Here is an 11,983-nt window from a genome sequence, read left to right as displayed (position 1 = left end):
TGGAGTTTAAAATTATTTATTAAAACAAGCACAAGTTATGACAGAATCTGGTGATTGTGGCTGACTAATGTGTGTGTCACATACGCAAATCTGTCTTCTTTATGCGACTCCACGGCGTAGTATGACAGTGGCTGCACCCCCATGTCTGGGGCAGTGGGCACAGCATTCCTTAGAGCAGGGCAGCTGGGCTGCCTGTGACCTAGCTTCATCTCGGACACAGCAGTCTAAGTGCCTTGGGTTTGTGCCCATCTCCATAAAAGACCTGGGAGAAGGCAGCAGCGGACGAAGACACCATCTCTAAAGTGTTCGCCACAGTAACAGTTTAAAATCAGTTGGGACTGTAGGGAAAAGGAGATTAAAACCTAAGCACATGGATATCCCGCTTGGGGAAGTCCACGGGCTTGCAGTGGGAGTTTGAAGTTCTATGATTGCTGGAAGAACATGGTTAAAAAAAGCAAACATATTTTTAAAAAGAGAAATAATACTGACTCCAGCAGCAATCCCAAACATGGAAGAGGATGATAAATGAGGAATACATTTCGGTCACGGCAAAGAAAGATTATGTGCTTCTCTGTGCTACCGACTGGAAGACTGATCTGGCTCCCTGTCCTTCCTGAATTGAGGGGATGGCTTTGCTCAGCCAGGGAGAGGACGGGCAGCGAGGACGTCTGTAGGACAGAGGAAGGTGGGAGGATTGCCAGAAGGTGACAGTGCAGGGAGGAAAGAGGCATGTGTGTCGGCAGCCTCTGTCAGCTCCTGGACGCTGGCTCCCTGAAGGCTGCCGCCCCAGCAGCCCCCACCGCAAGCTGGATCCGGGATCTGCACACAGGGAGCACTTGGAGCCCAGAGAAGAGATGTTCCTGCTGCAGGCGATTATGCAAAATGACAAGTGATTGCTTTCCTTTTCAAAGACAACCCCTGTGGAAAAAGCTTTTTCCTCTAAGGACCCAAGGGAAATGGGGGGATGGGTGGGAACCCACGGAGCCTTTGTGGATGGAAAAGGCCTGCTTGGAGCTGCAGGGCAGGTCCCTCTGCTTGCTTCATACTTTGACCTCACAGGTTTCCAGGGGGCATTGCCTGGGCAGGCCTACAAGATGTGCCTGCAGTGGTTCAGAGCCCCATAGGTGTTGAACATGGGTTTGCATGGCTGCCTCGTCCAGCCTGGGCCAGGGCTCGCCTTCGTGCCAGGCGAGATTTGGAAGGAGGGGACAGCTTCATGGAGCAGAAGCCCTCAGCAAGGGCCTCAGGTTCCTCAGCCAGTTCATTCTCCTCATGCTGAGACAGCTGGCGGTTAAGGGCAATGGCCTCAGCTGCAAAGAGTGTCAGGTCCATGGTGCTGCTGTTTCTGTAGGGGCCGGGAAAGGCATGGAGAAGAGGGCAGCAGGATTGAGATCAGGCAGGCAGGCAGGCAGGCTCGCAGATGCACCCACTCACAGCTGGGTCCTACCATCCAGCCGATTTGCCTGGGTCAGCTGCTCTCTCCAAAGCGGCTCTGCCTGGGTTTGGAACCTTGCTGGACTAAGATGAGAATGGCCATTGAGGCTCCTGGGCTGGACAGTCAGGGCAAATGGCCTCTTCTCAGAGAACCCACCTCCAGGCTCTACCATTGTCCCAGCTCTTCCCGAGCCAAGATGCTGCACTGGTCTCCTTCTCCCCGTAGGCAGGGGCTCTGTACAGGGCCTGTGCTATTTATTATCTCTGTGCTCCTAGAACCCAGCCCAGAGCCAGAATCGGCCAGACGCTTTGGGTCTGTTGAATAATCATCTAAGAGGGACCCAGGGTTTGGCACTTGGAAGCAGCCTGGGGTGCACAAAAGGAGACTATTGTGGATAGTTCCTCCTACGAGCTGCAGTGGTCCAGAGCCTCGTGGATGCTGAACATGGGTTTGCACGAGGCTGAGTCCCTAAGGGGGTTTCTGTCCAGCTTAGCTCTGGTTCTATGGGTAGAGCTTGGTAGGAATTTATCTACAGCTGCAATGGGTCCCAGCACAAGTTAACCTGAGCCCGTTGAGTCTTACCTTTCCACCTCTAAAACGGGGACTGGAAAACTTAAATTTGTTGTAAAGACTATGGATACAGCACAGTCACCCACTGTGTGGCATTTCGGTTGCTGACATGTGCACATGATTGTACCACCCAGTGTCATCTCTGATGTTTGTATGTGACAAAATTGTATTTCTTGTCCCTTTCCTGTTTTTAGTGCTGGGCCTTGTTGATGCTAAGCTCACGGGCTACCCCTGGACTATGCCCTCAGCTAGAACTGCAGTTCTCTCACTACATCTCTCAGCGTGGACCCTGGTCTTTGAGCTACAAATGATTGTGTATGGAATACCATTAGTACCACACAGAACATGTGGTAAGCATTTAAGACATAGAAGCCATAATCATTCCTGTGTGCCTAGCAGTATATGTGACAACTTGCTCCTCTGCCTTACAGTGGCCCCGATTCCTTTTCCTTTTACCAATGCTAGGGGCAAGACCCTCCTGAGAGAATGATCCACAGATAAGGACCATCTCTGGGGTGTAAATGGTGATTAACAGTCACATTCAACTGGGTAGAAAACAGGGGTTTTCCTGCAAAGAGAGACCGAGATGAAGCTGAGAGAAAGAGAGATCTGTGTGGAGATTGGTGAGAACTGAGAAGTGGTCAGAGAACTCTCTGGAGAGGGAGGGCATCAGAGCCTGAAGATGGGCCCATGTCCCGTACATGGCTGAGGACCGGAGGGAGAGTCAAAGCCAAGGTGAGAGGGCAGCGGGTGAGATGGAAGCGTTTACCTCTGGAGGACTTGCGGCGTGGGGAGTCCCCTTTCTGGAGCTTGCTAGAATGGGAAGGACAGATGGTGGGTAATGCTGCTCCCGTCTTCCAAGAGCTGCCCCCACCCAGGCCAGCAGAGGGGCAGGTTGCTACAGGCGCTTGGCCCAGCGCAGGGACTTGGCTATGCTGGCTGCAGGACTTGGCCCTCCGAGGACAGAGTGAGCAAGAAAGGTACACTCGGAAGTCACAGCCGCCTCGGTCCCCCTTTCCTGGTCACGTCTCAATGGTCCTCTGAGACCCAGTTCAAAGGTCACTTTCCCTGCCACTCTCCCACCCTAGCTCAGCAGAGGCCTTGCTGCTCTTTGTCCCTAGCACTTTCTACAGCATCCGTTACACAAGGTCTGCCTCTCTCCGCTGGAGGGTGAGACAGGCCTGGGCCCTACCCACCTCTGTACTGCTTGGCTCTGACATGCAGTACATGAGAGTTAGCTACTGAGCCTCCCTGACATCACTCTGGGCTGGCAATGCTTGCCTCCTTCCAGTGGCGGGGTGGCAGAGGCTGGTTAGGGTCTGGCAGACCAAGGACACAGAGACTTCTTACTGTGACTGCCCGTGAAGGATTTAAAGTTGTACAGTGAGGACTCGGCTCCTGAACTCATGGAAAACACTACCATTTGCCTTTTGGACCCCTGCACCCTGACACCCAGCTGCAAGGAGAATCACATGACCCTAGTGCGACCACAGAAGCTGCAGGACCTTGCTTGCCTCTGAGTGCTCTTAGCTAATAAAATTTTATACCATGGACCCGGAATGGCAACTCCAGGCTGCTTCCTGGGATGGGTTCCTCTGCTAACAGAGGGACCCATGTGTCAGATCCTCAGAGGGCTTTAGGGGTTTGGTCTGTGGCCAAGGTTAGAGGCAAATCTTTGGCACGCCACGGGTCTGAGCCAGGAGTCAGCTCCTTCTACTGCTGCTGTCTCCCGTATCCCCAGCCTGGGGCAGCCACACTGTCTGGGGTGAGAGCTTCCTTTTGATATCTCTGGTAGGCCAGTGAGATCTCATGCCACCCATCCTGTGGTCACTCACCCCTTGTACCCACGGGTGCTGAAGAACTTGGGCAGCGCTGAGTCTTTGCTTCGCATCTCGAACCAGGAGCTTAGAGATGAGATCTTTGGCCTCATTGGAGATATGAGCCCAGTCCTTGTCGGGAAACTCGTATTTGCCTTCCTGGATGCTCTCAAATAGCTTGTTCTAGGCAGAGAGAGTTCCTTCTGAGATCACATTGGCCAGGGGTAGGCAGGAGATGCTGCTGCTGATCTGGTCACCCTGGCTCCAACTCTACTACAAGTGATGCTCATGGTTTGAGAACGCCACAGACAGAGCCTCCTTCCTAAACCTCTCCCAGGTCCCACAGTGATACGCAATGACCTCGGAAGGCCAAAATGGCTATGCTACTTGTAGGACAGGAGAGGTGATGTGTAAATATCATCCATAGACTCTCATTCCTGGCTCCTGGCAACCTCCCACCACCGCCAGCATGCTGCCCCTCTCCTTCCCGCTGTATACATGCAGTAGTTTCATGCCTCCATGTCTTGGTCTGTGCTTGTCCTACCTACAGTTCTTGTCTCTTCCCCTGGACCAGACACACGAGGGTCTGTTCAGGTTTGCTATTCTCAACAGCACTCCCCCAGAATGTCAGCTGCCTGAACGTCTATCTCTATTTTACCTTTGGCTTTCCTACCAGAAGAGGGCACCAAAACCTCTCCCAGATGGGACAGTCTCCTATCCTAAATCTGTTTGGTACCCACCCCACCATCACCCTGACCTCCGCCTATGCCCAGTGAGGCCCTGGCAGCACTTACCTGGCACACCCTGCAAACCTCTCCCCGGTCCCAGCCACAGTCAGCCCCACAGTGACCTACAAAGGGGGGGTAGCCACTCAGCATGATGTAGAGGACCACACCCAGGCTCCATAGGTCACAGCGCTTGTCATAGAAAGTGGCCTCGTCCCTAAAGACCTCCACCACCTCGGGTGCCATATACTCTGCAGAGCCGCACTGTAGGGTAAGGGCATGGGAAGGGGAGATGGCAAAGAGAGAGGGTGAGTTCACGGGTGAGCAGAAGGCAAAGTGTAAAACGTAATTCAGGCAAGAGTCACAGAGAGAAGTCCTTGCGAAAGCTGCAGGACTCATCAGTACCCAAAGACACAAGAGAAACCAGCTGAGGTGTCAATCCCTGTGGCTCACATGGCCAACTCCAAGTTACTGTCTTGTGTTCTTGGGTCTTGGAGCCCCAGGAGGGCCTCCCTACCTCATCTCTCTATAAAGCAGACCCTGTATGTATACACTTAAATGCCAAGAATGGCACGGTGTGTGTGTGTGTGTGGGGTAATCTGGGGAGATTTGCTTCTATCGAATCTTGAAGAGCTCTGATGAAATGTCCAGTCTCCCTGCCCTTTAGGAAGATAAAAAAGGCTCAGGATGGACAGCGGCGTAGCCACGGTGGTCTCGGGCCAGGATCCTCCCAGGCCTGGCACAGAAGACTGTTGAGACGAACACATGCCTCTTGCTTCCCCCTCATTATTTCAGGCTCACCTACTCCTACCCACCCCTCTAACCCTACCACTGATTTGGTTAGAAGATGGTGAGTGCTCTCAAGAACAGATAATATTTTCTGTTACTGGCAACGAGAGTTAATGAATTCCAGAACAAGCGAGTGCTATATATTGGATGCCAACATAGAAACATTGCTAATAATGTTGCTTAGAATAAGATACAATATAAGCATATTTAAAGGCAAGTCTTTAAAAAAAAAGGCTATTAGGAACATTCACTGATGAAGCATGCAAATCTCCAAAGAATCATCCTAATTACAGCATATTAAGGATGTGGGGGAGATGTCTTCCGGAGAAGCAGCTCCCAGTGCTACCATTTGAAATATGAAATGTGAAGGGGGAGAAGCAATAGGACAAGTGATCCTCTGTGCATGTGGCCTGGGACCGCACAGTTTTCCCACAGCGTGAATTATGTACTTTCCTGGGGGGTTGATTGCTCCTATCCTCTACCACAAGGGGATAACCAGGGATAAGGGGTTTATGGGCTCTCCACAGAGAGCTCTCCACAGCAATAGGGCGGGCTGTGCAGTGTCTGTTTTTATTTGGGACAAGAGATAGGATGCAGTCTGTATTTGTGGAGACAATGGACTCTTCTTCTTTGGCAGAGGGGACGCACCCCAAATGAAAGCTCCAATGGCAGTTTCATTAGCAACTGGGTGGGGATTGGCTTGAGAGCAAAGACCATTTAAGCCTGAGAAGTGCTACCTAGGGTTTCCTTTCCTATCCCTCTGTCCAGGGTGTCTCAGATTCAGATGCTCCACCATACAGTAGCAGGGGCACATACGAGGCATACGTACTGGAGTCGTCAGCTCTGGTGTGGTTATGGGTGTGCAGGAGTTGTTCAGCTTCACCCCGCTGCCCAAGTCAAAGTCACAAATTTTCACTGGAGACACCTGCAAAGGAAGACAGAATCCAGGAGTTGTCATAAGAAGCCGGAGGTCGTGGGGACAGCAGCATGACGAACAGGGGTTTGGCTGCCAACAGCAGCTGTTCTATCTGCCAGGCCATATTTGCTGTCCTTGGGTTAGCCAGGCACCCGAGGATGGACTCCAAGCTCTCCTCTTCCCTGTACTCTCTTATTTCCCAAGGGAGGAGGAGCTGAACTAGATGGTGTTAAGATTGCTGTGACCTTATTATGATCCCCTCTCTTTTTTCATCATAGCTTCGTTCCCTTCCTCCCTGCCCTCTGCAACAGGGACTCTCTACATAGTCTGGCTGTCCTGAACTCACTATGTAGACCAGGCTGACCTCAAACTCACAGAGACTGCCTGCGTCTGTTTCCTGAGTGCTGGGTTAAAGGCATGTATCACACCTCCCTGTTTTAGCAATTTTTTTTTCTTTTTCCGAGACAGGATTTCTCTGTGTAGTTTTGGTGCCTGTCCTGGATCTTGCTCTGTAGAGCTTGAACTCACAGAGATCTGCCTGGCTCTGCCTCCCGAGTGCTGGGATTAAAGGTGTGTGCCACCACCGCCTGGCTGTTTTAGCAATTCTTAAATTACAGCCTAGTGGCATCAATTATATACACCATTACCACCATCAGTTTCCAAAATTCTTCCATCCTTCTAAGTGAGAACTAAACTCTAGCAATTACTGCCCATTTTTGACCCCTCCAGCTTACTTCTGTCTTGATTAATTGGTCTGTTTTAGATATTTCACGTAACTGGGACATACATATTTGTATATGTACTCCTTTCACTTAATGTAAATGTTTTCACTGTTGTTTTGGGCAGTGCTGGGAATGGAACCCTAGGCCTTGTGCATGCTAGGTTAGTACCCTGCCTGCCCCCCCCCCACTGCCGTATCTCCAGTCCTGCTATAAATGTTTTCAAGACTGATGTATGTTAAAGCAGGGATCAGAACTTCATTCTGTTTTTTTTTTTTTTTTTTTTTTTTTTGGTTTTTCGAGACAGGGTTTCTCTATGTAGCTTTGCACCTTTCCTAGAACTCACTTGGTAGCCCAGGCTGGCCTCGAACTCACAGAGATCCGCCTGGCTCTGCCTCCCGAGTGCTGGGATTAAAGGCGTGCGCCACCACCGCCCGGCACTTCATTCTGTTTTAAGGCTAAGTAATAACCCTTTGTATGTAGAGATCAATTTTGTTTATTTTTCTATTGATGGACACAGGGTTGTTTCCACAGAGGCTACTATGAATAATATTGTTATATAGGTTAGCACACGAATACCTGTTCCAGTTTCTCTTTTCAATTTTGAGCACATACCTAGGAGAACCACTAAGTCATACCCTGTTTCTGCGCTTAGCCTTTGGAGGATCTGCCAAACCGTTTCCCACACTTCACAGTACCAGCAATGTATGAAGATTCCAACTTTCCCACATCCTCACCATCACTAATCATTTTCTATTAAAAAATATAGCCAATCTAGTAGGTGAATAGTAGTGTCCATCACTTCGGTCTGCAGTTCACTAACAACGAAGGATTCAGAGCATCTTTTCATGTGCTTGCAAGCCATCTGCAAATGTTCTTGGGGTAAAGTCTACTTCCTCAAGTCCTCTGACCATTTCAGAATTGAGCTGCCACTCTGTTGTAGAGTTTTAGGAGGCCTTTATATATTCTGGACGTTAAACCTTTATCAGATAAATGGCTTTCAAACATTTTCTCTCGTTATTTAAGTTATCTTTTCTGTTTCTTGATAATGCCTTTTGACATTTAGCCTCTCTTAAAATTTAGTTTTTTTTTTTAACCATAAAAAGGAGCAATAAACATGTACTATGGGGAACAAATGAAACAGAGAAGCTGAAAACGCATTGTAAGTCAGAGGCAGTAATGGGAAGTTCTGAGCACCCATGGGCTCTAGGGCCAGGTTACCTTAGTGTTTGTCCAGGCTTTTCCATTTGCCATGGAATGATTTTGTGTAAGTTTTTAAAAAGACCTTTCTGAGAGTCAGTTTCTTCATCCATAAAATGAAGATACTAGTGATATCTATCTTAAGATGTTTTGTAAATACTAAATAAGCATAGATGCCTGGTACACTGTGAATATTTGAAATGTTAACTGTAATTTTTATTAATGATCATAATAATGATACATTATGAAGGTGTGTGCCAGAACCACTGAAAGGAAGTCACAGTCACCACAAAATCTTTTTTTTTTTTTTTTTTTTTTTTTTTTTTTTTTTTTTTCTTGAGACAGATTCTATGTAGGCCTGGCTGTCCTGGAACTCACTATGTGGATCAGGCTGGCCTGGTACTCATGGAGATCCACCTGCCTCTACCCCTTCAGTGCTGGGATTAAAGGTGTGCATTTCCAAAACCAGCAGAAGTCGCAAAATTTTACTTGAGCTAATACATTAGCATCCCCACAAAGAACTGTGTGTAGTGGACTGACTCAGACATTGACTTCCAGCCATCCCTTAGCCATGAGCTAAAGCTTCTGCACCCAGATGAACTGTTCTTGCATAAGTACATGCATGCACACACATGAAGCTGTGGATGTGACTACTGGTACTATCAACCTCTTCTAACACAGAATTTGTTAAGTCCATAGACTCTTATGGAAAAGCAAACATTTCCATCTACTAGTAGATGGGCTAAGGTAATGTTTACATAGGGTGCACTGTTCAACATACACATTGATGTTTCACTATTAATGAGCACCTTTGGAGACAGAAATAGAAACAAACTCTTATCAAGAAGAGTTCCTAACTATTAACTCTAATCGTGGACACATAATACCATACCATAATTAGCATTTATGGGCAGAGACACAGGCACATAAAAGAACATTTTTTTTTAGTTGTCTCTGACTCATACAAAACTACTCTGAAGCACTGGGATAGGAAATATTAATGTTGTGCAAGGCTCACATGTTTTACGAGCTCTCAGGCTGAAGCCAATTATATAGACGATAAGATCAAAAAGGCACAAAGACTAACTACCTGGAATTTTTTTTGGTGTTTTTGTGGGTCATTTTAGACAGGCTCTCATTCTATAGTAGCTAAGGCTGGCTTTGAACTCATGGTGACCCTCCTGTTTCAGCCTCCTGAGTGCTGGGATTACAGATGTGAGCTGCCACATCTAGCAGGAATGTGGGAACATTCCATGTTAGGTACAACATTCTCATGTATTCATAATAATAAGCTGAACCTGGTTCTTGGTCAGGGGAACTTCTAACTCCCTGCACTGAGTCAGGGAGGCACTCCTGATTCACATGAACTGTAATACCCCAAACCAGGCCCTAAGTACCTTTTCTGGAGATTCACACAGTATATTTTCTGGCTTCAGATCCCGGTGAGCAATGCCTAGAGTGACAAACAGCAAAGAAGGGGTTAACACATGCACATAATTATCAAACATTCCACACACAATTAATTTTTCCCAAATGCTGTTGTTCGCAGATTAATTCCCAATTATGGTACATTAAAAAATCAACGAGCTGCAGGAGGCAGCAGTAACCAGAGACACAAACAGAAAGCACAGTTGCTTTTTGCAAGTTCTTTTGAAGTGGCGGCTTTGGAAGTCTGGCAGGGATCAGAAGCGCTAGATGAATCCCAGCCAGCCTACTTTCAGCACTGCGGCGACAACAGCGAGTTCTTCACTGTGCCACCTGACACGAAGCAGAGCAGGCAGCCCCGCAGATGGCAAGGCTTGGGACAGCGATGCAGAAATAATTAGTGCCTTGTTTGAGAGTATCTTGGGGGCCTGGGTGGCTCTACCTCATTTCTTCTTGTGCAACTGATTTTAGAAAAAGATTCCTCCAGTGTGACTCCTAGAACGCTCAGAGGACCAAGTGTTAGCCTGCGATTCTCCCAAGGCTTCTTGAAGTCCCTTCTCACCTGCTCGGCATGGCATGTCTGTTGTGGCTGCCCTGTCTGCAGCAAAGCTTTGACAGAGCATGCTGTTCTTTAGAGACAGACACCCCAGTGTTTGGGCCAGACCTCCTGCAGAGGCCTGGCAAATAGTGGCTGACCCAAGATGGGGTTAAATTTTACTGAAATGGCCAAGAAGGCACCTGGGGGGAAAATATCTTCTAAACATAGACAGGGACAGAGTCAACAAATGAGGCCATGGTGTTTCTGGCAGAGAACACAGAATTCTTCCCTCCCTACCTGCCACAGTGCACACAGCACACACAGCACTGAGACCCAGGCCTGGAAGACGGAACAAGAGCCAGACAGCTGCTACTTCTACAGAGCGAGGAGAAAGCGAACCTGCCACACTCAGACTCCCTGGATGATCATCTTCTCAGGCAGCCTTCCAATTCCCTATAAGAGGCCAGGCCCAGACTTCTTAAGTCACTTCACTAGAGAAGAAACAGCTGAGCTCCAGCAGGCTAAGTAACTTCATCAGTCACCTAATTGAATGAGAACCCAGAGCAACTCAGCCCGGCCTGCACAAATTGAGTCAGGCTACCGCTCACCATACTAAAAGTGAAGGATATTTTCCATTATGGCAAGTGCTCCCACAGAAGATCACAAGCTGCACATGGAGCCTTACTCTCCAAATAGGTGTCCATGGCCCATCTGTGCCTCGGCCTGAGAACTCAGGGAGCCGGGCTATAATAATGGGTCTGCCTGAGCGAACGCACCAGCCATCCAGCTGCTCTGGTTCATTTCCCAGAGGTTAAGCTGTAGTATGTCCAGTATTTAAAAGTAGGGAACTTGTTTCGGGGCTGACCCATTCTTGCCCAATTCATCTTTCCGGCATGAAGTTATTTAGAAAACAGCCAAGTTCAGCTGGAAATCGTTTTTCATCCCCTCCAACTTCTAGTCACACGGGCAGCGGGCCAGCTAGATGGTAACAAGCACTTCAGAACTCCTAAGACACCACTGGCCTCTGTTCCCTTTAGTGCATTCTTGTAAATAAATAAATAAATAAAAAATAAAACTGCCTGTACCCCTCCTCCAAGGTATGCTCCCGTGAAAAGCGTGACCCAGTTTTGCAATCTACAGAGGCAGCTTGGGGAGCGGTTGTAAATCTCTGTCAGGCAGGTGTTACCTGCATGCATCCCAGCTTTCAGAAACAGAACCCCTTCCATTCATCATGCTGCTCAAAGTACAGACACCCCCTTCTAGGAATTTTCAGCCCAGGTGCAAAGTCAGGACTCCAGCATAGACACTAGCAGTCTGCAGATCACTTTCAGCCACTGCGGGGCCAGGAGTCAATGAGCCTGAACCTCTGCTCACCTGCCACACCTGGCTATGATATAGGTCTGACAGAGTGGAAGGCATCTACGGCACGCCTACAGTCTGAGCGCTCACCGCCAGCGCTGTGCAGGGAGTAGGGCTAACTCAAACTATTTGTGCCGCCTCCATTCCCCTGCCCAAACCAGGCAGAATGCTTTACTTCAAGGAAAGTAATTTTAGAAATAAAAACTATGTCTAGTGGGAGAGGGTAGAGGAAGTAACATTTAACAAAGGACTACTCTGTGCCAGGGGCCATACACACACACACACACACACACACACACACACACACACACACATACACACACATATATACACACACACACACATATATCACACATATATACACACATACACACACATACACAGCACTGCTATAAGCCTTTATTATGTATGAATTTGTGTACGTAATTGTGTGCATCTTCTGTATGTACTGTGTATATGTGCATATACATGACAAGAACTGTGCATAGTG

At 48.3% G+C, this 11,983-nt stretch overlaps 1 protein-coding gene across 9 annotated transcripts in view; it reads right to left on the bottom strand.

Annotated features, from left to right (window-relative positions):
- Positions 1-11,983, bottom strand: part of Mknk1 (MAPK interacting serine/threonine kinase 1) — a 40,876-nt gene continuing 28,893 nt past the window's right edge. For 5 of the 9 annotated variants that reach the window (XM_028889288.2, XM_028889304.2, XM_028889297.2 and 2 more), the window contains 6 exons: positions 9,569-9,624; positions 6,166-6,261; positions 4,617-4,811; positions 3,841-4,005; positions 2,775-2,818; positions 1-1,345 (listed from right to left, as the gene is read on the bottom strand). In XM_028889288.2, coding sequence (XP_028745121.1) covers positions 1,111-1,345; positions 2,775-2,818; positions 3,841-4,005; positions 4,617-4,811; positions 6,166-6,261; positions 9,569-9,624 — 791 coding nt within the window. In that variant the 3' untranslated portion in view covers positions 1-1,110. Of the gene's footprint in view, positions 2,819-3,840; positions 4,006-4,616; positions 4,812-6,165; positions 6,262-9,568; positions 9,625-11,983 lie in introns of all 9 variants that reach the window. The other 4 variants (XM_028889317.2, XM_037202839.1, XM_028889312.2 and 1 more) reach the window with 3 other exon arrangements.

Source organism: Peromyscus leucopus, chromosome 2, assembly GCF_004664715.2.
Source record: "Peromyscus leucopus breed LL Stock chromosome 2, UCI_PerLeu_2.1, whole genome shotgun sequence".
In the NCBI taxonomy this organism is placed as follows: domain Eukaryota; kingdom Metazoa; phylum Chordata; class Mammalia; order Rodentia; family Cricetidae; genus Peromyscus; species Peromyscus leucopus.
The sequence above is the reverse complement of the archived record's forward strand: the minus strand, read 5'-3'. Positions and strand labels throughout refer to the sequence as shown.